Source organism: Patagioenas fasciata, chromosome 3 (assembly GCF_037038585.1).
Source record: "Patagioenas fasciata isolate bPatFas1 chromosome 3, bPatFas1.hap1, whole genome shotgun sequence".
In the NCBI taxonomy this organism is placed as follows: Eukaryota; Metazoa; Chordata; class Aves; order Columbiformes; family Columbidae; genus Patagioenas; species Patagioenas fasciata.
In genome coordinates, this window is record NC_092522.1 from 117882132 (window position 1) to 117908803 (window position 26672).

Consider the following 26672-nt stretch of genomic DNA (forward strand, 5'->3'; position numbering starts at 1 on the left):
CAGCTGATCGTTATCTACACTGGGAAGAAGACATAAGCTATGTGGAAAACTCATACAGGGATATTTTGTCACCCCCTGTGGTTTTTCGCACTGTGACAACCTGATTTTTGTGTGTGAAAAACTCCACCGGTGCTTTTTCTATGTTTGAAACAGACCTGCAACTGTATTCTGCTAATGCTGCTGCAGTTGAAGAGGGAGACTGAGTGCTGGCATAGGGCAGAGAAACAAGAGGTCCAGGCTGGATGTGTATGAGAGGAACTGGAGGGGTGGTGTTGTTTAGAGAAAACTAAAGGGAGATGTAATGGACATAGTGGGTTCCAAGTATTTAACAAGACAAAGGACATAAACTGTGAATAGTCAAAGTCTTTGCTTTGGGACAGGAAAATGGACCTTCCAATGCACTAATAATGCTCTGTGTCAAGCTAATGTACTTGCACTGCTCTGGAGGTGCTAGGATGTAAAAATTAGTCTCCTGCCTAGTCACACAGTTTGTTGTGTACTATAAATAACATGCAGAACAGAAATAACATCACATATATGTATTAAAAATGAGAGTCTTTCCATTTTAAAACTGAGTAAAATAATTAAGTTGTAAGTAAGGATTTTTGATATGACAGTGTTCCTTTGGAATAATCTTTCCAAGGACATTTTAGAAACATTTCTTGTTGTCTTTTACAGCATACCTCTTTAGAACAAATCTTATTTTAAATTACACATCCTTGTACCTGTGGTTAGTCCAGAACCAAGCTAATGTACAAATCACATCCTTACAGCTATTTAACAGTATCGTGTGAGAGAGATTGTTCAAATCTTAATCTTTCTAGTAAGTACCTGGAGTTCCCTTTTACTTGTGCCACCATATATAGACACCTTTCCTCCTCCTTCTCTATAAATCTTGCTGTGAGAACCCTTTGTTGTGACAGTAAACAATTCAGTCCTAGGCACTTCTGTCTCCTACTGTTGGTTTTTCTATTTTCCTTCTATGTAACTAATCTGCAAAAGTGCTACTTTGATCTTTTCTACTTCTTAGGTTAATCCTGCATTTCAGGCACGTGCTTATTATGCACAGTTTGCTTTTATGCTATTAACAGGTACAACTGTTTTGAGATAGCAGTGTCTCGATGAAGATCAGTGTAGCTACATTTTGTGTTAATACAATATCATTGCTATCCAATTAAAATGTTATTAATGAAAGGTAGACGTGGAAATGGAGATGACAGCTGTATACAAGTTACAGGAGCATAATAATATTTACAAACTGAGTGCAAAATCATGACTTGTTTGAAGTTCGAGGGAAATTTTGACAGTAATTTGCAGTGGAGTCAGTATTTTGACTTAATTTGACTTATTTTTAGATGAACTAAGTTTTTGAGGGAAGGATAACAATGGAAACAGCATCATACTTACAAATCAAATTGTGACTTGTTTGTTAATTGTTGGTTATACTATCTATGGTAGGTAAAGAAATCTGATTAGCTTTATTGTACAATGCACTGTAGTGTTCAAAAGAAATTAATTGATAATTACAGAGACACAGAATTCACTGATGTAGGTATGAGATATGATAGCAGTGGGCATGTTAGTTATTCGTTGGTGTGACTGAAGAATCGGGATGCCTTCTGTGCGGCTGAACTGTAGGTTGAACTGAGAAACCAGTCCAGTTTAAAATAATTGGGGTAGGTGTTTTTAGCCATAAAAGTGACCTGAGTCGCTTCACCCCCCAGCTCATACCTGAGGGCAGGACGTGACAGTCTCACAGCTAACTTTCTATTAGGACACTGGAACTTTTCTTTACATGCCAAAAGTTTGAGGTTTTATTGCTGAAATTCATACATTATTGTGAATTTTGTACTCATTTTAAAAATAATGTTTGTGGACTGTGTCTTTCTGTACTGCCTCTTGTATTTCTGAAATGTGTTAAGTATGTTTGATTTGAAGGAAGTGAGTGTTGCCTCTAATGTGAACTAATGGTTTGCATTTGCCTGGAGTTTTTGTTCATTTTTGTCTGCAGCCATACGCTGTGGTGTGTAGAGGTTCTGCTCTCCTGGCTGTGTACTCCTGCGTCTGTGAAGGTCTTGTGGTGCCTGCTGACAAGTGATGTGGATCCCTGCCAAAGGACAGAGGTTGTCAAGTACTAATGGTTCGAACTGGCAAGTGTGCGGAATGCTGCAAATGTCACCTCCTGCGCGGGACGTCTTTCTGTGCCAGCGCTGAACTCGGGTACCACGTGCTTCCCAACGTTTGCTCGCACCTGGCTGTTCACACGTCTGTGTCAAATAATAGTGGAAGAAAGGAAAGCCTAAAGTTCAAGGGCAGCGTTGGCTCCCTGCAAGTGAAGGCTGAATTGCGCTGGGCACTTTGGAAATTCGTGTGAGAAGAACCCAAATATCATTAGGTGGGAGATAATGGCAGCACTCTACTTGGCCATTAGATAATAGCACCAGCAGGGAAGTACCGGTCTCAGCAAAGTGAGTTTGCATTTAACACAAAGATTGTGAAATTGCCTCAGTTCTGTTAGAAAAATGAAGCCATAATATTGACTAATTAACATATATATAAACTTATAAAATTACTATCAACATCTAAAACAATAATACGTAAGTTGATTTCTGTTGTGGGAGACAGTGGAAAATAAAGTCATACTTTCATGTGTGAGATTGCATAACCCTTGGATTTACCTTGCCTGACTTCACATGCTTAAAAGTTAGGTCAGATGAGTCCAGGTCTAAAGGACTGTTTTGTAATTGCAGTCTGATACTATATGTTGGGTTTTTTTTAAAAAAAGAACAAGTTAGATAAACATCTGTCAGGAGATACTTAAGAATACTTGTCACTGTCTTGGGTTAGAGAGAACTGATCAGCTACATGCTGGATGGGGAAAATGGTCCAAGGCTTGTGATTTACTGTTGAGAGAGGAAAGCCTAAAACTAAAAATGGCTTAAAATATGTGTGTTGTCCAAGCTGGGAAAACATAGATAAAAATGAGAATCAGGGGAAAGGAAGATAGACTTCATTATACTATTTATACTACTTCAGTGTTTGAAAAAGGTATTAAAGAGGATCGATACTTAAGATTTTTCATGTGAACATAGATAGTACTGTTCTGGAAGGAGAGGAAATAAGGGAAAGGGAAAGGGAAAGGGAAGGGAAGGGAAGGGAAAGGAAGGGAAGGGAAGGGAAAGGAAGGGAAGGGAAGGGAAGGGAAGGGAAGGGAAGGGAAGGGAAGGGAAGGGAAGGGAAGGGAAGGGAAGGGAAGGGAAGGGAAGGGAAGGGAAGGGAAGGGAAAGGAGAAAGGAAAGGAGAGGAGAGGAGAGGAAAGGAAAGGAAAGGAAAGGAAAGGAAAGGAAAGGAAAGGAAAGGAAAGGAAAGGAAAGGAAAGGAAAGGAAAGGAAAGGAAAGGAAAGGAAAGGAGAACTACTTGAGTGTCATGCAGTGTTTATACACTTTGTGCAATGATCTCTCACTTTTTAGCTATTATGAAGAATATCAAAGTAATATTTCATGGTGCAAAGTCAGCATTGTAAATTGGCCAGCAGAATTTCAGCTGACTTTGATTTTGTTGCGTTTAATTTTTAAATTACTATTGCTCTCACAAAATTGGTTTCAGAATCCAAAAAGAAAAAGCCCACCTGGCATATAGAACTTCTGCTGTTAGCATTTCCCAAGGAGGGGGTCAATGCGAGAAACCACAGTGAGTGGAGCAGACTGCTGCACACTTAGCAACAAAGCTGTGTGAAAAATAAGTATTAACTTTACTTTGAGGCAGATTGTACTTGTAAGTAAAGATATGCCAGCTCCTGAAAATATACTAGGATGCATAGAAATGTGCTGGATAAAGATGCGGAGTAATTAAAGTGGAAACTTAGACTTCCTGGTATGTTGCTTTTCCCTACAGGGGAAATGTTTTGGAGCTGGTACACCAGTTAGCCTTCTGAGCCTCACTGATGTGGCACGCTGAGTGTAGTCGTTCTGCTTTGGCTTCTAATTTAAGCTCCTAGTCTTCCTGGCTTTCCTCTGTTTTAATTACAGAAGACAAACTCCCCTACTGGGTGACTCTGGACAGGATCCTGGCACCAGTAGCCTCATTGTTCTCCCAGAGGAGCCTGTGCTTTCTGCTGGTGAAACAAGGAGCCTAAAAGACAGGGTTAGTGCCTCCATGAAATTTAGGTGATCTGAACAACTCTCCTTTTTCTAAACTGATTGATTTTAGCCCTATAATATAGCAATTCTGGAGGGTGGTGAATGCTTCTCAATCTATGCTTTTCTCCTTTTCACAGCCTACTGTCTACTCAACTCATTTAGTACAAACTCTCTCTGTCTTTCCACATGCCTCTATCACTGTTTGTGCAAAAATCTTCTGTACAGCTTGTACTTAATAGAACAGTCGTCTTGTATCTCTCTACTTTGCTGATTCTCCATCTGTTCTCCATCCAAACCAAAGCTGAAAATGTATCCTCTGCTTTGCATAAATCTCTTCAGCACTTCTTCCAGTGCTTTTATTACTTTCAATTTTAACTTTACAGCCCTGTGATAGACACTATATAAGGCAGTTCTGCACTGCACCCCTAGATCATTACCTGAAAACAGATATTTCTTCATTCAGTTGTTTTCCATTTTTAAGTGCATGTATATGATTTAAAAATTTATTTACAAATATATGTGCGTAATAGTGTGTTCATAAATGGGGAGGGGGCAGTACTATTCTTTAACATTATACCATTTTAATTGATATATATTTTTTCTAAGCCTTCCTATAAAATTGTAAGTGTCCAATAAGATAAACTGGGGTCCTCGTTTGTTACCGGACTAGTTGTGCTGGGTGATGGTAGTACCTTCAGGCAGATTAGTTCCTACTTAGATTCAATAACCCTTGAATCATACAGCAAGGGAAAAAAGGAGTCACCAAAGTATAACAAATCCAAAGGTTCACTGAGCATCACAGAATGAAGTTTCTTAATTTTACAGCCAGTTATTCCCTGAAACAAACTGTTTGGTCATCTAAAAGTTTATTTGCCTCTTTTTATCTCCACCAAACCAAACCAAACCAAACCAAACCAAACCAAACCAAACCAAACCAAACCAAGCCAAGCCAAGCCAAGCCAAACCAAACCAAACCAAACCAAACCAAACCAAACTTTGATAGCCGTTCAAATAAGCTCCTTTCACTCCTGATCTTCTCAGCATTCATATTGTTTTATAGAAGAGTAAAGCATGAAAAATTAAAATAGTAGTGTGATGGACTGCCAATGAAATGTCTAGTGATAATTGTAAGTCTGAGGCATCTTTGATACCTAGATACTTGCTGTTCTCTGCTAGTGAAGATTTTCACCATCTCAGAATCACCCTTTTGGCTGTTGCAACAGCACTAAGGCATGAAGATGACGAAAGGTGGAATGTATTTCTCTAGCGACAAGGAAGTCTTTATGAATCATGTATATAATGAACTCAAAGAAACTGTGCGGTACAAACAGAAGTGTCTTCGTCTGTTATCAGCCTGATAGTCTCAATCCCATTTTTTCCTCAAGTTCATACGTTTAGAGTGCAGGACTGTTCCATTTCACATATTTTTCATGTGTTTCAATAGCCTCATTTGAAGTGGACCAAACTCCTAGAAGATAATATTTGAGAGAAAAAAATCCCTTTTAGTCCTTCCTTTAGTTGAGCCTAAGTATTCCTCTGAAATGTATCCTCCTATCATTCTAGTTAGTTATAATGAAGTTTTATTAGTCTTGGCCGTAGCATAGGTTTTGTGAATACCAGATACTGTTGTGAGACAGAGGGATGTTGTTCAAGTGTATTTGCAGGATTACAAACATCTGCTGCTTCAAAGTGTGCTGTAATGCAGAAATCTGATAATAGCTTCCCTCACCTAACTAAGACTGGGAACCTCTGTGTTACTTATTTGATTTCAATGACTCAGGCTGATTTCAGTCAAGTAAAGCACCGCTTCACCTCAATTTCATAGCGGTAATAATACAAATACACTTTGGAACACAATTTTAATGCAAAGTAGCAGGCAATCCAAACAATCAAGTAACTGTAAAGTAATAGTTGTGTTTAATACTTAGAAGTTCGGATTTTTTAGTAGTTTTTTTTGTTGGTTATTTTTTGTTGTGGTTTTTTTTGTTTGTTTTTTACAAACTGGAATGCTCCTCGAGGCTGCTTAAAAAGATCTTTGTGAACAAGGTGGTACAACTCTACTCAGCTACGTTGCATACCTGTGGTTGTAGGCAATTTAGAATGATTATTCCTTTGTCTTTGGGAGGAGACTTGCGTGAGAAGGACATTATTCAATTCAATGAATTGGAACTGTGTCCTTATTTCAGGAATCGAAACTGTTCCTAATGCGATTTTGTGCTGCATCCCTGGAATGGTACTAATGCCAACCTTCCAAACCCATTAGGTGCCTTCAGACCATAGATCTACCTTCTCCATCCAGCCTTGGTGTGAAGTATCGTAGCTGGATTTTAGCATATCTGTGCCCTATAAACAGGCTTGCCATGGTTCCCAGACAGGGAAAAAAAGACTCTCCAGAAGTATTAACAAGATCCCAAATGTGCAGTATGTAAAATAAGTCTTAAAAATAGCTTAAATAAGTCTCATCCCTTTTGTGTTTCCCTGAACGTGCAGGGTGAAGCAGACATGTCTGCGGGGGCCTGTCCGGCAGTGCAACACGCCAGACCTGACACTCAGGTCGCTTCACCCATCTCTTTGCATTTCAAGGAAGAAAAGTCAGGAAATTCTTTCAGTTTTTATGCCTATTTCTGTCACGATAATCATGATGGTTTCACTTCCATGAATCTGTCCGCCTGCTGCTCAGATGTATCTGTATCACCTCTTGCCTCTGAGGGTGAGGTTCCTCTGACTCAATGTGAATGTTTTATTGAAACTAGTCACCCCAGCTCGCGTTTGCAGGGAGTGGAAAGTAACAGGCACTTATTTACTCGCTTAATAGGGGTGGTTCACCACGAGCAGTTTTAGAAATCTATGTTAGGGCATGAGTAATCTGCTCTAAAAGTGCTTTTCTTTTTTTGGCTGATCGTACAGGAGTCTAGACGACGAGTTCAGTGTAGACATCTGCATTTAGCCAAATGAAGTTGACGTTCAGTGCCTTTGATCTTTAATTTACCTTGCAAGGATTTTTCTTTCTCTCCTGTGTGCATATATAAATCTGTGTGCTGTGTAAGACACCGACAAGAGACAGTGATGCAGCCTTTAAAGTGATTGAACATTTTCATATAAAAATTAAGCATTTCTGAAAACATTGCAGGTTTCTGTGGGATCCAACTGGAACCACAAAGAGAGCCTGAAGCAGTGTTCCTCTTTTTTCGTTTCCCTCTTCTCCTTGATGAATATAGATGCTTTTTAGTTGTATTTTGTTCAGCTTTTGTGCAGACTGCACACCTGTATTAGCTAGATTTGTTGTTATTGCATGATTTTTAGCATAGTATTGTTTCTCCAAGAACATCCTGGCCTCAATTAAAGAAGAGACAAGTCTCTCTGCTCCGGTCCATAAATAACGACAGCTGTGGTCAACATCCCTCTAGGTCTGACCCTTCAGAAGAAATCATAAGGGTCCAGCCAACCTTAGGATTTAGCTATAGTGTAACCATGCCACAGATTTTACAGTTAAAATACACTGAAAGTAGTGAAGACAGCTTTCTAGTCACTTGATTTCTGACACTGCAGAATGTCTCGGTATTGTGTGAGAAGAGAAGGTCAGTAGTGTTCTTTGTTCAGAAATTATGTCACGCTGCTTGGTGGCCGCATTGAAATGCTTTTTTTGTATGAGTGACCTCCACAGACTTCTGAACTGTCAGTTCCATCCCTTATGATTATCTCTTGTGTTGCTTTGAATATTAATGGCACAAAGCCGTCCTTGTCTGCAGTGAGCACGATCCAAGAAGAGCCTGCAAAAATTAAGCAAAAAAAACCAGAAAATGAGTGCACTGCTCTGGTTACGTAAAATGTACAAGCACGTTTTAGAAAGTCAGCCAGCACACGAGCAGAGCAGGCTTTCTTTTTGTGCGCTAAAGCCTTATTACGCTAATGACATTAGGATCTGATGATCCACGCTAAACACACCTTCGTGTCAATGCAAAGGGGGCCTGAATGAAAGGTCTTAAAAGGTTTGAGGCATTTTGTCCCTTATTTAAATTCAGCTGGAAAACGAGGTGCATCTTTGCTAGTTCTGATAAACTGTATCTCTATTTTCTGAAAACTCAGCCAGCATTTCCATGCTGACACTTGTTCTGGTGACACCTACTTCTGCTCGTCCTTTTTGCTCATCTGCTCTACCCAAATGATGAAGAGATCACAAAAACTGAACAAGCTGGCAAAGAAAATGATCGTGCTCTATTTGTTCTAGAAGGAATTAGGGGTTTCCATCTCCTTTAGTGTCAAAACAAGATTGTTCAGTATGTTTTCAAATTCATACAGCAAACACAAGGAAGTTACATCTTGAAGGTGATTTACAAAAGAGCTCTAGATTTACAAAAGATAATTTACAAGAGCTGATATAATAAAATTTATTGTCCTTTACTTATCAAATCTTCTCATAAAGAGAATTGACAAAATATGAATGGCATTTTTAATCCTTTTTTTTTTTTTCTGGAGAAAAAAACAAAAGCAAGATTAAAAACTAAAGACCTCAAAATCATTCAGGTTCACTTTCCATATTGCATAGAAGCAGAAAATAAACCTACCCCTCCTTTGTTTTTCACTTCCCTTGCAAGTCAGCTTGAAAATGAAGCTATATGTATCGTATATATATATATTTTCTAGTGATTAATCTGCTTCCTTTTGGACTGGATCTTGCAGTTCTTATATAAAATAGTGAATTATCCACTGTATTTTTTTTCAGTTTGACATTTTATGAAAAAAGAAAAATCTGACCTGAAAAGCATTGTGGGAGCCCTTGTATCACCTGTTGTTCTTAGAGCATATGATCCTGTCGTTACTGAGCAGGGGCATTAACTGGGTTATGAGTTAGAGAAAGGCCTGAGATGTTCTGTTGTTGGAATTTTTAATTTGGGGAGATAAAACTGTGTTTTGAAAAGGAATGTGAAAAAAAGGAAGCATAGAAAACCAAGAAGAACCATGCTTAATTTTTGGCAGTCATAACAAAGCATATTTCTGGACAAGGCAAATCTCCCCTCCTTATGCTATTAATAAAGCACTTTTCCAAGCTGCTACACTATTGTGTGTTGTCATGTCACCTGTTACATCATAAGAAGATTGTCATTCCAAACCACAAATCTTTAATCTTCTACACTTAATACTTTCTTTCTAATTCTGGACCGACTTCAGATCCTGTGAGCAATGAAAGTGGAAATTCTGCTGTCTGAATCGCTGGTCAAATTGGGAAAGCATCCTCTTTTGTCAAACTCTTGGGACTTTTTATTTGCATCCATTGAAATGTTTGAAATTCTGTGTGTCATTGACAACACTTGCTTTGAAGCATATCCCACAAAATATTTAAATGATGGAAAAACCCTATGCAGAATGTAATACCCTTTTGCTATGTGGGATTATTACAACAATGACCTGCCGGAAAGAGAGTCTTCTGTGTGCTCATGCCAGCGCACTACACGACAGGCTATATTTAGTACAGGTAATGGTATTACAGTCCTGGGCTTAAAGTGCTCACCATGAGGCCAAGTTCATTGCTCGTATAACTCTGATGATCATAATAGCCTTGCTGTGGGTATGAATTTGGCCTGCAGTTGTCAACTTTTTCCCAATATATTCCAGTTTAAGTGTTTATTCATAGTAAAAAATGTCATTGCAATACAAGCACGCTCTTCATTACATCCACTTTAATTATACGGCATTAAAGGGTGGGAGTGATATTGTTAAACATCACGTTTAAATTCATGCCTTGTGGCAAAGGAAACATTTAGGAATGCAAACCTGTACTGGTCAGAACTGAATAAAATGCTACATAACTATCTCTGCCCCAAACCTGACAATTTTGGAGGATTTTGGTGAGTTTCGGAAAAACTCTTGTCTCAGTTGTTCTTTTTGCTGTCAGCAAACAGACTCAATTCCAGAAAAGCCAAGTGCCACATTGAAAAGAAAGAGGGGCATGTTGGGATGAGTCTGAGACATTGTCTTTTTGATATCTCTGAAGTTTAATGCATGAAATAGAGGAGTGCTGTTCTGCTAATGAAATATTAAATAACCAGTTGTTCTATAGAGCTGAAGATAGATTTTCTCAGGCCCATTATTTCTTGTTTTCATAGTGAATGGTGCCCTGCAGAGCTGCACCATGTTATTGCAGAAGCTTGCAAGGAAATAGCTCAGGCCTTAAGAGCAAGTGGAGTTTTTCCATGATGCCTCCACTGCGCTGCCCCATCAGGAGAGGTTGCTGGCAAAAATATGAAACCTGTATCTCCTTATCTTCTGGAACCGGTCTCAGAAACTTCTGTAAGCCTGGGGAAAATGGAAGTGGCCCCATATGTCTTGGATAAAGGCAGCTCCCCTGATTCATGTTGTATTTGTGGCCCCTTTTATTCCTTCTTGTGTTCTCATCACCAACAAGGAGATAAGCAGAATATGGATGGCAGAATGGTGCATATTTCACATCTCTTTTCCCCACTGTCCTTGGTACCAGCACCAGTAACATCCAAGGCTTGGTTTCTTTTTCATCAATAAGCTATTATATAGCAGTCTGGTATGTAACCCTCATTATTTGTAAAACTAAAGCTTATATTATTACTTTCCTTTTCTTTTTGATTTCACCAACAGCTGAATTTGTTTCTCATAAGACAGAATATACCAATTAAGCTGATGTGTCTCAGCCTGTCAGGGGCTAAGACAAGGGGGAAGAAGGAGAGTAATTTATGGGGGTCTCAGTGTGGAAAGAATGCAAGGAGAACCTAGTTGCAGACATCTATTGTGTAGCTTAAGATCATAATACATAGAGAAATGGCTAAAAACCCCAGTATGTGTGTTGCTGAGAAGCAAATATACATGGACAGGGACAAGGTGATGGAGAGACCAGGCTGGGGCTGGGATTTCCTGACCTGCTTCTGTCCTTACAAGTTAGGCCATGGTGGGTAGTAGAAATGTGAGACTGGCAAATTAGAACATTGGGCTTTGTTTTTTATCTTACACTAAGATAATCTCAAATGCTACATGTATGTATATCATCTTCTAAGAATGATTTTTTTCTCCAACCTAATCTCTGTTGTTGGGTTTGGGATGTGCTTGTGAGGATGGGCAAAGCAAAATGCCAAAAGGTCTCAAGGAAGCATTTCTGTTTCCAGATAACACCGTGTACTGGTCATTTTCTCAGCCTTCCTCTGTAGAGGCTTCTAGAATATTCCTCTGGTAACAGTTCTGTAGTTACTTAGCATTTAGGTGATTTCAGGAGACACTCTGCCTTATTTCTGACAAAGGAAAACACAGACTTATAAAAACAAGTCAGCTATCTCTGTTTATTACAGTGTGGGGTAAATTATTCTACCATAAATGCCTCTTTTACACTACAAATCTCAGGTGGAACCAGATACCAGAAATAAAAAGAACATACCATGTTTCATTTCAATAACGGGCAGATCAAAGAGCTGCTGGACTAAGTTCAAGTGGATCTTGCCATCGCAGAGGAGAACATCTTTTGTTTCTTCGGTAACTGCTCCATTTGAAAAACTTTTCTTCAAATGCATGGGTGCAAAAGAAAAAGATCTTGTTAAAGGCTTAGACATTGCGCCTGTGTTCTTTTAACCATTCCTCTGCATTTTCTCCTTTCAATTCTTTAATCATTTTGCTTTTCCTTTGCCTTTGCTACAGTTTATAGACGACACCATTATGCAGTGCAATTTTTAGTGCAACCTCATAGTCCCATGTGAAGAGAAATATCTCTCTTCACTTTTTGCCTCGTGTGCTTATACAGCTCAAAACTGCATCAGCCCTATATATATGTAATGTATTGGGTCATGCATATATGTGTCCATTGGGCCTTTCGACCTGAAGAGTCAATTCCATGGAAGGCAATACATCATGCCTGAAAGAGCATGGTCCGAGATGCTACCAGAGCAAATGAGAACTCTGCTTGGTTTCGGTTGTATGTGTGGGTAGTTCTGAGAGTCATTGCTCAGCTATTCCACCCCAGTAAAACAACCTCGGGTCTGGCACAGAGAGAATTGCAGAGAGACTGGACACAGCAACAGGCTCTGGATAAATGTCATGACAAGGTAGCTTGGGAATCCTGTGACTTTCTTTGGGAGAATGTGTGTGTTTACAGCCCTGGAATTTGCTTTGACATTCACTAAAAGAACATACTTGAATATAAAAGTGGCATATTTATGATTCCTGAAGTTTAGCTGGCCTTGAGAACTGATGCTTTTGTGTTCTGTCATTCTGATTACTGCAAAGCACGAGGACTCCGTAACAATATTAGCTGAACTATCCATTGAAAGTCATTTTAGCATTAATTCTTTTCCAGTAACTCAGTGCCATTAAACAATATCTGTGAACTGGACATTTTCTTCTAAATAATCTTGCTATAATTTTGGTTTTTATTCTCAATACTTTCCACCTGTGTAGTTCCCATGGGGGGTTTGTTTGTTTGTTTTTTGTTTGTTGTTTGGTTTTTTGTTTTGTTTTCCTTTGGCATCCCTTGTGTTTGCAGTACCCCCAGATTTAACATATTTGTTACTTGAATGATCATTCTATTTATCCCGTTTCCTAGACCTTCCTATTTTGTATGTTCAGAAGGGATCTGAGTTAATGTTTTAGAATGGGTTGAAAAGACATTATCTGTCCTAACTCCTGTTGTGGTCCTGCCCTGTCTGTGTCTACTTTACACCCTTGGATCTTTCTTGCTGATATGAAACTTACAGTTTAATGAATTCACACTGCATCTTATATTTCTCTGTGTAGTAATCTAAACCTTGACTAAATAAATGTATCTTTTAATGCTTGTCTTAATTTTCAATTTGCTGTCTTTTGACTCAGTCGCTCTCTCAGCCAACACGTCCATTTTTGCTGTGTAACAACCTTTCTAAATCAATTACTTTCATTTTTCTGTATGTAGTATATGTGCTGTCGTGCAACCACATTGCATTCTGTAAATCAGCATGTCTACTAATTGTTGCAAAAGTGTTTCTCCCCAGTCTGTCATAAATTGGCCATGCAGATAGTCTGTGGCTGACAATTATTTATTTATTTTGACTGACTGAAGATGTAAGATCCATAAAAATATCTTTCCATTGAAAACATACACTTCTGAACTTTCAGAGGTCGTCTTCTCTCTCATTCAAAACAGCCAGAAACACCTAAGGAATGCATCCAAAAAGTATAATTTTCTTAGCCATAAACCTACAGTAACTTCTTTTTACAGCTATACCTACATAACAGAACTTCTTTGTCATTTTTAGTTTTCTTCAAATTATACAGTACTATATTCTGTTGAACCTAAATACACTTAAAACTCAATGTGCTGAATGTTCAGCAATGAGCATGTGCTTTGCTTTTACATTGTGAAGTTGCTATTTGCCTGTAGAGTTATTTGTGCAAAGCTTTTCATCGCTGCATGTTGTGGATTAGTACATCTAACAACTCCTTCATTTTCCTGAATTCAGGTTGAAATAGCAGAGTTTATTCAAACTTGTACTGCAGTTAATGAGTTACAGAAAAAGGTGGGCTGTAAATTGGACAGGCGCATTGCCTTGACCCAATTGGTTTGTGTTTTCACATAGATATGTTTCAACTCAAGAATAATCAGAAAACAATCTAGCTCTGCCTCTGTTGACTTGAAATCAGTTGGATGGAAATATGTATTAAGGAAGACCATGTTCTAGTATGATTCCCACTTAGCCTGGCAAGTTATTGCAGGAACAACCATTAGAAGTGGAAGACATTTTTGTATATACAAAACTATATGGCATTTATTTTTTCACAGAATCACAGAATGTCAGGCATTGGAGGGGACCTCAAAAGCTCATCCAGTCCAATCCCCCTGCCGGAGCAGGAACACCCAGATGAGGTTACACAGGAAGGTGTCCAGGCGGGTTTGAATGTCTGCAGAGAAGGAGACTCCACAACCTCCCTGGGCAGCCTGGGCCAGTGTCTGTCACCCTCACTGAGAAGAAGTTTCCTCTCAAATTTAAGTGGAACCTCTTGTGTTCCAGTTTGTATCCATTACCCCTTGTCCTATCATTGGTTGTCACCGAGAAGAGCCTGGCTCCATCCTCATGACACTCACCCTTTATATATCTGCAAACATTAATGAGGTCACTCCTCAGTCTCCTCTTCTCCAAGCTAAAAAGACCCAGCTCCCTCAGCCTTTCCTCATAAGGGAGATGCTCCACTCCCTTCAGCGTCTTTATTGCCCTTTGTTGCCCTTAACCAATTCTGTCAGGTCAGGAATCTTTGTTTTAATCTTCTAATTATTTAGCGTTTTTGTATCACATTTAGTTTAAACGTTGATAACATGCCTTCTTGTTAAAGAATATGTTCACACACATCATATATTATATTAACTGACTGAAACCCCTCTTGAGAGGTAGGTGACTGTGAGTATTCCCTGTTTATAGATGAGCAAATCACTACACAGGAAGATTAGGAGATTCACTCAAGGTTGTGGAAATAATTTGTGTCAGAGTTAGAAATACAACTAAAATCTCTCCCCAGTACTTCCCTTTTTCATGCCTTAACCCAAAGACCATTTTCTAGTCAAATCCAAGTTTAATCCACCTTTTCCGAAATATGTATCTCTGGGTTTGCTGCATTGCTATTTATCTCCAATAGAAGCCAGAGGGCTTTCCATTCTCAGATTAAAATCTCTTAAAGTTAGTTGTTTTATCCTAACCCAAAGTTTATTGGTAGACTAAGAACATGTTAATCACAGAAGAAATGAATACGTTTCCACAGGCATGAGTGGGTATTTTCAGATTAAGTTTCTCTAGCCAACTTCTTGGAGTATGTCAGGTGCAACCCTCCCTCAACAAAAATCCCATGGAAAGAAACCATCAGGTCAAGAATTGTTTTCCTGCATCTGTGTCAGGCTACCCCTTGATCAGATTTTACACCCTATAAAGGGTGTTTCGGGCAGTAGCCAAACTGTCTTTCAAAACTCGTGTTTCGGTGTGCAAATATATATGGGTATAAAATCATTTACTCAGGTAAAAAGGGTTCCTGGATTAGATATTATATACAATATGTTTGCACGATAAAACACCATGTTTTTTATCATGTTTTTGAACCCCACTGAGCAGTCAGCCACTTCTGCCCCTTGACGTTTTTCACTATTTCTCTTGTATTTCCTAATGCACTGCCTACACTTGCCTGGATGCTAAGATCTCCTTCATTAACTTAAATTTAACAGCTGGTGAAACAGTGAAGTCAATAAGAATATGCTACCAATCAGAATTGTTTTTGCTAACCCTGGTTTAGTGATCGATTGCAGTTTGAAACTGTCCTTCTTGCACATGGATGTCTAGAAATGTTCAATGTTTTCCAGATGAGGCCTCAGGGTTGTGGTACTCACTGGATGTGCTTCACTGATGTACCCACAAACTGCCCTTTTTTCATAAACTTACCACATTTTTGATTCATAATCATCTTGTAGTCACTTAACATTGTGCAAGCTTTTGTTGTCCTTGGTTGCTTCCAGCTAACAAATATCCAGTTTACAGCACAAATTCCTTCCATTATCCTGCAATGTATCACTATGCACTTCATATTAGTTAATTCCAATACATTTAAAAAAAGATTCTCAATGCTAATATCATAAAACTACAGGTGCGATACTCTGATCCTCTATTGACTACTTCATATCCTACTAATGACTTTATGCCATTCACAGATTTTATTAGCACATTTCATCAGATCATTAAAGAAACTTTCAGATTAGTCTGAGGATCAGTCATGAGAAAATCCTCTACTAAATGTCTTCATTTTCTTTCATATTACTACAACCATTTACTATTTTCCTTCCAGCTAATTCCTTAACCATCTTATATTTCTTCTATTAATCCTTATTCTCTTCTGTTGAACGAATTATTTCCCTTGTGGCCCAGTTTTAAGTATTGTACTGAATTACAGGTATTTTAAATATTCTTCATACCCTTTCTGTTAATAACCCGTTCTCTTATAAAGGAAACGTATCAGGTTGGCCAGTCATATCCATGCATTTTAAGATGACTAGGTGCTGTAGTTGCCTAGAATAGAACAAGGGGGCATGGGCTTAAACTCTGCCAGGGGAAATTTAGGCTGGATACTAGAAAGCAATTCTTTGCAGAGAGAGTGGTCAGGCATTGGAATGGCTGCCCAGGGAGGTGCTGGACTCACCGTCCCTGGAGGTTTTTAAACTGAGACTGGACATGGCATTTAGTACCATGATCTGGTCAATGGACTGGAGTTGGACCAAGGGTTGGACTGGATGATCTCTCAGGTCTTTTCCAACCCAGTCGATTCTGTGATTCTGTGAACTCTGTTTTCATTTTCTTAAGCCCTTGATTTCAGTTCTTTGTGTGTTGTTTCAGCGGTAATTTCAGTTTTGATACCTGAGTATGCGTTACTCAGCTTGCTCCTGCCTTGCCCCCACATTCATTGTGTGAGATCAGAAAAAAACAGTAAATTAAATAGACATGAGGGATCTGGCCCAGAAGACAATGAAAACAGAGTTAGCTGGCTAAGGGAGGGCACTGAAGAGGAATGAGAACTGCGAGTTTTGGCATTCAAAGTGCTGTGTCTCATTAAGCCTTGCGCAGCATTGCCACAGGTAATACTAATTAGGTCTGGCAGCCCGCGCTGCTCCCCTTTCCTGTCACCATTTCTCCTGTTGCTGTGCTTCCTGTTTGATTTTGGGTGAATCCCGAATTTATTTTGACGGAGATCTTAATATCTTTGCTTGTCCTTATGCGGGACATTCCAATTGCAACCCTAATTAACCTGTCAGAGAAGCATAAGCCCGTAAAATGTTTACATTGGAAGAGACCTCAGGTGCTCAGGGGTGCTTCCCTCCCAGCACAGTTTACATTTATAAGTGCGCATCGGCATTTCACTTGATATGATGGTAGAATTTTTCTCTTGGCTCCCTTGTAATTAGTTCTGCAACTACTGTTTCAGGTATATTATCATCTAACATGTACGCTTTGTCCTCATGCTTCTGCTTCCATGATCTTTATGTTTTGGGTGTTGTTAGTTTTTTATGTCGTTTTGTTTCTTTGTTTTTTAAATCCAGATCTTTCTTTGCACGGTACAAAACCTTGGATTCATTTTTGACATTACGTATTCCTTTTCCTTTGCATCTGTGTACCCAGCAAACAACTCATGTGCTCTAATAAAACGTATTGTGTCTCCTCAACAAACCCCGCTTGTCTGCTATTGATCAGGCTCAGAACATTGTTGTCAGAATTCGCTCTTTACAAATTCGCCAACCTTTGCTCAAAATGTTATCCGTGCATTAATCACGCCTTGTCGTGACTACTGCAGGTCTTTATTTTACAGTCATCCTAAATCTCTTCCTTCTGAACTTCAGGATGGCTGAGTAGTTTCTTACTCCGGGGAGCAGTCACATCACCTTCCTCTTCCATCATTTTCATGACTTTCTTTCTATTGCTCGACCAGAGTCAAAATTGCCCTTTGGATTTCAGAAAGGTTCGTGGTCTTATTACAGCTGATCATGGCAGTCTGGTCTTCGCACATTTTACTGTGCCATCCTTTTATCCCCCTTCTTTATCTCTACAGCATGTAATTCTACCAGAAAACAACGTTATTGCCATATGTTTGGATCCTTTCTATTAATCTCCTAGTTCTGTGTAAAAATTTGTGTATTTTATAGCTGACCTTGGCAATAAAGTTTCCCATAGCAAATTGTATGAAGATGCTATAAAAGTACAAATTGACTTGTATACAATTATTGGTGAGTGCTAAGAAAAGGAAACCATGGCGACTAATTACTGAAAATATATTTATTTCCTGTTTAATTATGCAATATATGCTTTCAGTGATAAACACTGCTGACATAATACTGCTTGTGAGCAAAATGTAGGAGTTATTATTATTCTTCAGATTAAGATGAAGCCTATTCCTCCTGGAGAGGTTTGTCTAAATGCCATTAATTTCAAATCCAGATTGGCTTTATTTCCACTGTAATTAGCTTTTGAATGGTACTGGTTTAAATATTCCGCAGCTGTTTCTTTTCTGGGCAAAAAGGATGGAAAAAGTATCTTTTTGCAAAATGAAACAGAAACAAATCTGTGACAGATCCTCATCTCTTTTTTTTTTTTATTTTTTAAATAATATCCTCTTACTCTGTCTGCCCTCCCACACCATCCTGAATCACAAGCCTGTATGTGATGAAAGAGCAATAATATTTGCTTTTCGGGGTTGAATGATCAAGTCACCTCTGGTAGCTGAACGCTATTACAGGAGTAATAGTGCAGTGACATTTCCAAAGCGTGAGTGATCGTGTTTTCCTTTTATGCCTATGGGCTACAAGGATAGAAATTTGGGTAGTACTGCGTGGATGTGACTTCAGAGGAGCTATAGGTGAGCTAGCGCTAACAGAATAAACAGAGATTTTGAAGGCTATTTACTGAGCAGACATTATGAATTATTAAGTAACACACATTCTGTTTTATCTTATGGTTTTCTAAGCAGAACTGGAAACTTGCATAAATATGTCAATAATGCTGCTGCACAACAGTGTTCATAATTGCACACTAATTATTGCTACATTTTTATCTATTATGCTATGAACTTTCCCTTTATGTTTTTGATGTGTAACTATGGTTATGCAGTACAGATATTACAGTACAACAGATTTCTTAATCAAGATTTAGCCTCAGCCTTGCTGGGGATTATACAAACACTTAAGACAACGTGCACTTGGCACAAAAAGCTGGACGATAACGGTCAGATTATTGACTGGACTGCGGTGTTCCCAAAACTTGGGACGTTTTCCACAGGCTCATATTTATATCATCAGGCAATAAAGCTGTTTCCTGACTTCTTGCACTGTGACCACGGAGCCTGGCTGGAACCCACAGCCCTGCTGAGCTCACAGAGTCCTCGTCACCTCCTCAAGGAGCAACGAGGTTCAGATGTTTGAACCCAAACTAATCAAAACAACTGTTTACGGAGAAAATTATTAGCTGCCTATGAAGCAAATATTTCCCTGTCTGTCTGGAGGCCTTTTTGCCATCAGTCCATTTTTCATTATTTCCTGACATCATGCTGTGATCCTGTTAGACTTTGGAGGAGAGGCTGAACCACCCAAGGCAGTAGTTGTGAGACTCACACAGAAAAGCTACGTGGGTCGGAAAGACGTTAAGTGGCACTTTTTCTGAGTCATTATAATGTGGTATTAGCGCTGCTTTCTGCTGGCTTAATGTGAAAATAGCCTGTTCAGATAAATGTCTTCCTTTCTAAATGTAGTTAGTCTAGCAGTATTTTGAAAGCACTAATGAATAATAAGGATAATTAATTCTTACTGTTTGTGCAAACAAACGTGCACAGTGACTTCAGATCTTAGATTAATGTTACATGTCACAAACAAAATTTCTCTTTGGAAAGGTTAATCCAAATGAATCCCAGAGATAAGGCTGCTTGCTAAATAAATAAGTTGATTTATGTTAAGAAATCAGAAATAATTAGAACATTCTGGAGAACAGAAGGGCTTGCTTCTTGGCAAATAAACTCCTAAATTATTTAAAATAGACATGTTCCTTTTTTTTTCACCGGAATTTGTATAATATATTCAAGTTAAATTATTGACTAATTCAGATCAAAAGCTTTGCTTTTAGCCAGAGCACCCAACATACTAGAACTTGCTTAAATGCCAAGTAAACAATTGCTAAAAGTAATGACTATGATTGAATTGAGTCACCATTCCCTTAATGAGTGTTTAAGGAGGAATACTTAGATGTCTGTATGGATTCCTTTAAAGTAAAAGGAAGTCGAATTTATTTGAGAAGTACATACTTCAGCATCATCACAGTGTAATGTAGTACTTTGACATAATGCTGTTTATGCTGCAGTAGATCGGAATGCATTTATAATTGGCATCTACATCCTGAAAGGGACCCCAGCTATAGCAGCAATACCACTAGAATCAGAGTGACCAGAAATATTATCAGTATTATGTTAGTACCACTGTAAATAATTCTAAGAATAATAGCAAGAAACAATTATGCAGCCTATACTCCTTAATTGAAATCCTTATTGAAGCCAGTAGGAGTATTGCCAAAACAAGGGTGGGATAGGAACATGATGATTTGACATTTGTCTGTTTAGTTAGATAATTACATACTGACAGATATTTTTTTGAAGTGGTAATATTTTTTACAAATTGAGTATGTCCAGTTCTGTGAAGATCAGTGGTGAGAAATTAAAGTAGAATTAAGCCAACTTTTTATCATGCCAATCTGATTTTTCCATAAATTGAGGTTCAATACTTTGTTTCAGCCCTCATGAGAGTCTAACTATCTTCAAACTTTGGATCTGAGCTTGGGTTTGAACTTATTTAGTTTCTGGTGGGCTACCGTACCACCCTGCTCATGGGCTCATCTCTGCACTAAATTAATGTGAACCTTTTGTACATTAACGACTGTATGGCTCTGTTCTCCCTCTGTGATATAAGCACACAATATCAGCTGGTATCCAAGACAGTTGTGCTTAATCGAAGAAGAACGAACAGACACAAATCTCTCATGTAAAGTATCCTTTAAGTTACCCACATCAACCTGAGTTATCTTTTCAATGACAAATTATAATACCATTTTAAATTAAGCTTGATGCCAAACTCAGGTTACATTTTTCTTGGGTTTGTAAGAATTAAACTGCATCCTTTTGATTTAAAGCTAAATAAATATAAGATTGTTTAAAAATCAGTGTCCTATCATGATATTTTTAAGCTGAAAAAGATGTTACCTGGTAAGTGATATGAAGGACAGGTGGTTCCTGTGAACACGGATAGGTTAATGATATCCTCCTCCCATTTTTAGCCAGGTCTGTTATTTCAGAAAGACTGAGTTGTAACTCATTGAAGCTGCCACAAAGTCTCTCTAAATTTCTAGATATGTGACTCACTCCTCTTTCACTTGGCAAATTGTTGTTTTTAGGTGAACTTGATGTTTCTTGGATCACGTTGAACTGCACTTTAGGGGAAGCTGGTCTGCTGGAAAGCCTGGTATGTGTTCCAAAACCCAGAACAGACACAGAACGGTTGGTGGGTTCAGCATCCAATATTTCCAAGGCCACTGAGGGGTCACCAGGGATCCTTTTTTCATCTGGGTCACTCACACTTGATGAAGAGCTCTGCTCATAACTAGGGCTCTTTACTTCTTCGATGAGTCTTCTCCTGCCACTAGGAGACTGAATCACTGTGCTTCTTGGTATTAGCAGCTCCCTGCTCTGAGGTTGGTCTTCTGTAGCAAGATTTTCAAAGAACTTTCTTTTTCCAGGTATATTAACAGAAGATTCGAAGTTACACAACATATTCTGCTTAGTCTCAGGCAATGCTGAACAATCTTCGTCCAGCATCAATTCTTTGATCATCAGACGCATTACATACCTGTCTGAACTTGAAGACAAAATAGGACTAGGCTCAGGGAACTTTTGCTTGCCAATCAGAATCAACAGGAGCTTATCCGTCAAAAAGCATAAGCCCTTTGGTCTTTCATTTTTTTCCAGTTGGATTTGTTGAATATGAGGCATGCAAGAAGAGGTTACTGAATACACCAACACAATGTTAGAAGTATTGGAAGCTACTGCCACAATCTGAGCTCTAAGGTCAAAAGCCATTATATCGGGAACCAGAATACCTGGAATGGTGACTTTTCTGGTGGTGGTTACCTTCCTCTCAAAAGTCACCAAGATCAAGTGAGAAGAATCTTGACCATTTGTTGCTGCAGAGTCTTTGCGTTTCAGAGTGATAAGAGGTCCAGGATCAGACCGACGGTGGTTTGCAAGGATATGGGTCAAATCCACAGGTCCTGATGAAGAAGAAGCAACTGAATCGACACCCGATTTATCTGAATCTGTGGACTTTCTCCTCACGTCCATGGAGTATTCCTCATCACCAAGCACCCGAGCAGATGGTGAGATTGAAGAACAAGGTTCCGTACCAGACGGCATATCAAATGCAATGCCCGCATTCAGACCACAGATATTATCTAATGGAAGCTCAGTAGCTACAGCAATTTGGAAATCCAGCGTGGCATCTATAGCACAGATATAACCTCCTACATCAAAGACTGGGCAAAAGGAGCAGGTATTTAGAGTCTTCTGAGCATCATCCCATATGTAGGAATGCAGGGCACTGCCTATAGCAATCACTAAACGATTCCCATCCTTAGTCCAGGAAGCACAGTGGATAAGGCCACTGCTTTTGATATCTGCCTTAACTCTGGTATTGTCAGTACGAACAGCGTGCAAGACTGAAGCATCTCTTTTCGTAAGCACAGCCAAGACCTCCTTCTTTGGATGCCAAACACAGCCCTGAGAAAGCAGTGGAAACGGCTCACCGACCTCACACGTCTGAGAAATCAAGGGTTTGTTCTTCTCCGCAGTGCTGTAGCCCAGCTGCCAAACACTGACATGCTTTTTATGTTGAACAGCGAGCAGAGCTGGGGTGTCTATAGAGCAACACGGGCTCCAGTAAAGCCCATGAACGTGTTCAAATTGACCAACAACACTTGAGTCTCCAAACTTCAGCTCTCTGTTATGATAGTATAAAGCAGTCAGCATCACTTGCTTCCCATCTGTCCAGGCAATTCCATGCACAGGGTGGATGGCCTGATATAAAGCATTGAGGCCTGTTCTCAGCAGCTTTGCCTTTCCCAGCTCCATCTTCTGTCTACTGGTGGTTGTTCCAAAGTTGAGAATCCATGGAATTCACTCGCAGATCACAATGAGGAATTTTTTGTCTCGTATCTCCTTCCTTTCTAGAATCAAGCTGTTTTTTCTGCTAATTATCCAAGAGCCTATATTGTAAACTCCTTCCCAGTAAGCCCGCAGCTGCTCTTCTAAGTATAAATCCATGTCAAAGCTGCTTTTGCTATGTCTTTTCCTGGGAGGAGTTATCATCTTCATGTGATGGCTAACAAGGTTTAAGCAATTACCAGACGTTTTCGTAGAAGTCTATTTTTAACTCTTCACTGCTGGAAGTATATTTAAAAATAACACTCTAATACCTTGACCTTCAGTGAATGAAGGTTTTTGGTGAAGGCTGGAGAGAGATCATACACTATTGAACCAAAGTATTGAGCTACAGCCTGAAATAATGACCTGACACTTCTTTCAGTCAGCCTTTGAAGGATAGCAGAAGATTTAAACATACCTGAGGACTGTACAAGGCAGATTGCAATCTCTGATGGACAGCATCTTTCAAAGATACAAGACCCTAAGTGGCTATGAAAGGAAAGCAGAAAATGCTCTGTGCTGTTAGTACTTACAGGAGCATGAAGGAAGATGAGATTTTTTTTAAAAGTAAAATAATCTAGAAATAGAGACAGCTGATCAGTGTTCATTTTGCTGGGACATATTTCCTAGCTACAAATATATATTTATTTCTTTCTTGGTCTTTGCAGCCACCTGCATCTGAGGTCTGTTCCCTCATCATATAGCCAAAATGCAAAGAGGAAGCCAAAATTTTCCTGTGTCCCTAAACTCTGCAGTTTCTACAATATGTAACATAACATCATGCAAAAATCCTGGAGCTGTCAAAGACCCACCAACAAACTCACAGAACATAGTGAGGCCATGTGAAGATATGCCAGTTTGGTTTGGCCATATCATTTCAGGAACAGAACTGGTTCAGATGGACCACCTTGGGTGCCTCCGTTCTTCCCTCCTCAACACATCCTTTTCTCAGATGTGTTTGGACAGAGCTTGCATTGTCACTGAACATAAATTGTCGGGGTGGGATGAGTTACTTAAATACACACAACCATTACTATTTTCAGTGCCCTGAAAGACATCTGAGACAGCCACACTGGGCTGGCTGACACGGCACAGGACTTAGAGAAGGGCCGTTCTGGAGTGGCAGCTGGCAACGGAGATGATCCCTGGATAGTCCCTAGACTGTCTAAGATGGCTTTAGGAGCTTATGTGCAGGTAACTGAATCTCATCCTCAGCATCTTTTTTTGCCAGCATCTTCTTTCTGCTTTGATGTAACTTGTGTCTCTTGCCATTTACACACAAAAAAACCCCACATGTGAATAAATTAGACCTGGGCAGAGGTTTACAAATTATTAATATAATCATTATGGTTAAATATGTAAGACTTAACTATGCACATTCTGTATCTTTGGGTTATTTATACTTTATATATATTTTGTAGTACCACCTGGGGAAAAAAAAAAGACCTCTTCTTGAAGGCAGTTGGACTTTTGTTGTAAGAAATTTTTAAGTATCCTTTTTCCAAGTGTTTTTACTGAGGATGGTAACTATCACTAAAGAACTCCCGAATTTATGTAATTACACCATATTCTCATTCACAGCTACTTGTTTTTTGTAGATTATTTAATGAAGATTACATTTAAAATCAACACTTATTAATATTCAGCAAGGACAAGCCAGCAGTGGTGACAGGAATAGGTAAAAATGGAAAAGCTAAGTATGCAGGTTAGAAGATCCTCTTTCGTGCAAAACTCCTACATTTTTGATGCCTGCCTGTGCTTGCAGGGAAACCATGTTTTTTCATGATTTTACTTTACCTATTGCTGACACAGATGTGCAGGCCGAGCTTACAATGCCACATGGCCATACCCATTTCACACGAAGCTCTGACTATTGTGTACAGTACCTTCTCAAAGTGGTAGCATGTATGTGATATATGAGTGGTAGCTTTTTACACATAGTAGTTATAATGAATAGATTACATGGAAATACTATCCCAGCAGCTCCATAATTTTTCAGTCTGTATAAGATACATTTGTTTTTCTTTAAAATGCCGCTGCTTAGCTGCTTTGCTGTCTTCTGGGTGTGTTTTACTGAAACTGATAAAGCTATTCTCTAGCACAGCCAGCTCATCTACACTCTGAATGGTGCTTTAAATATTGTAACAAAACTACATTGCAGCTGGATTCTAGCAACTTAAATGTGTTTTGGCTGCAGCAACTCCTGCCTCAGTATGACTGAAAGGCTCAGATGTTTCAGGAAGGATGATGATGTGTGTTCTGCTGGCTATGCAGATGTCTTGAGATCATGGACTCTTTGTGTGGAAGGCTGGACTTGCTTTGCTGTTTTTCTAAAGTTTCGTCATCTCTCATAGCATGCCTCTACTCTTCAGCAGTGTCTGTGATGTTATCAGAGGGCACTATAAGTCTGAATATGTGCCCCTGTGGCCAGGAAGGCCAATGGCATCCTCGGGTGTATTACAAGGAGGGTGGTCAGTAGGTCAGAGAGGTTCTCCTTCCCCTCTACTCCACCCTGGTGAGACCCCACCTGGAATATTGTGTCCAGTTCTGGGCCCCTCAGTTCCAGAAGGACAGGGAACTGCTGGAGAGAGTCCAGCGCAGGGCAACAAAAATGATGAAGGGAGTGGAGCATCTCCTGTGTGAGGAAAGGCTGCGGAAGCTGGGTCTCTTTAGTTTGGAGAAGAGGAGACTGAGGGGATGACCTCATTAATGTTTATAAATATATAAAGGGTGAGTGCCATGAGGATGGAGCCAGGCTCTTCTCAGTGGCAAAAAATGATAGGACAAGGAGCAATGGGATCAAGCTGGAACACAAGAGGTTCCACTGAAATTTGAGAAAAAACTTCTTCTCAGTGAGGGTGACAGAGTCTGGATCAGGCTGCCCAGGGGGGTTGTGGAGTCTCCTACTCTGCAGACATTCAAAGCCCGCCTGGACATGTTCCTGTGCAACCTCACCTAGGTGTTCCTGCTCCAGCAGGGGGATTGGACTAGACGATCTTTCAAGGTCCCTTCCAATCCCAAACATACTGTGAATATAGGAGATTTGCCAGTAACAAAATAATCCTCAATTTTGGAGTGAAGGATGTCTCACTAAAACCATGGTCTTGAAAAATATTTGGAGCAGAGCCACAGTGAGGTTTTCATCTGTCTCTGAAAGCATCAGGAAATAGGACTTCATCTGATGTACTTACATTTATTTGTAGTTAATTCTCTAAAATACTCAGATGTAAAAATGACAACACACACAAAGTTCCACTGGCATGGTAGTGAGGTAGTGAAGCAAGATATCATCACAGCTCATTCCTCCTTTGTCCAGTGATAACATCTTCCCCCACCCCACCCCAAACTCTAGCACCTTTAGTTCACCAGGATAACTCACATCCTGTTTTCTACCACATAACATCTTTACATCCAGTGGTAGAAATTTTCTAGAAAGTCAATCAATAAAGACGCTTTGCAGATAAAGACTTATAAAATTCGTTTAAAGCAAAGGAGGTTCAGACTCCTCTGACTAGGAGCAATATTTATAATATAATTCCAGTGAATGTGAGATGAGGCCCACTAGAAACCAGACTCATGGAGAGACACAAAACTGTTGAGTTTTCTGTGGCCTTTGAAAAAATCTCGAAGGCCCAGTGTTCCTTGCAATCTGCAGCGTTTGGACACACCACAAGGCCTATTCTGTAGCAGCTGAGTTTGAACCTCAGGCTCTGTTGGGATAATATTTGGGGATCTGAAGGATGATTTCAATCTGTGGGGTTTTTTTTGGTGGGATAGAATAAAGAGACCACAAAACT

At 39.4% G+C, this 26672-nt stretch overlaps 1 protein-coding gene across 1 annotated transcript; it reads right to left on the reverse strand.

Moving 5' to 3' along the window:
* Positions 1-5215: 5215 nt before the first annotated feature.
* On the reverse strand, positions 5216-22964 carry LOC136100457 (WD repeat and coiled-coil-containing protein-like). The gene is made up of 3 exons (XM_065835581.2): positions 20884-22964; positions 11537-11657; positions 5216-7910 (listed from the first exon to the last, which is right to left on the reverse strand). The coding sequence occupies exons 1-3, from the start codon at positions 22801-22803 to the stop codon at positions 7744-7746; spliced, it is 2208 nt and encodes a 735-aa protein (XP_065691653.1). The 5' UTR covers positions 22804-22964; the 3' UTR covers positions 5216-7743.
* Positions 22965-26672: the final 3708 nt, after the last annotated feature.

Coding starts and splice junctions, on each gene's coding strand:
- LOC136100457 (XM_065835581.2), bottom strand. CDS start 22,803: ATGGAGCTGGGAAAGGCAAAGCTGCTGAGAACAGGCCTCAATGCTTTA. Junction 11,658..20,883: donor TCCTTCATATCACTTACCAG/GTAACATCTTTT, acceptor ATGCATTTGAAG/AAAAGTTTTTCAAATGGAGC. Junction 7,911..11,536: donor CGTTATTGAAATGAAACATG/GTATGTTCTTTT, acceptor TAATTTTTGCAG/GCTCTTCTTGGATCGTGCTC.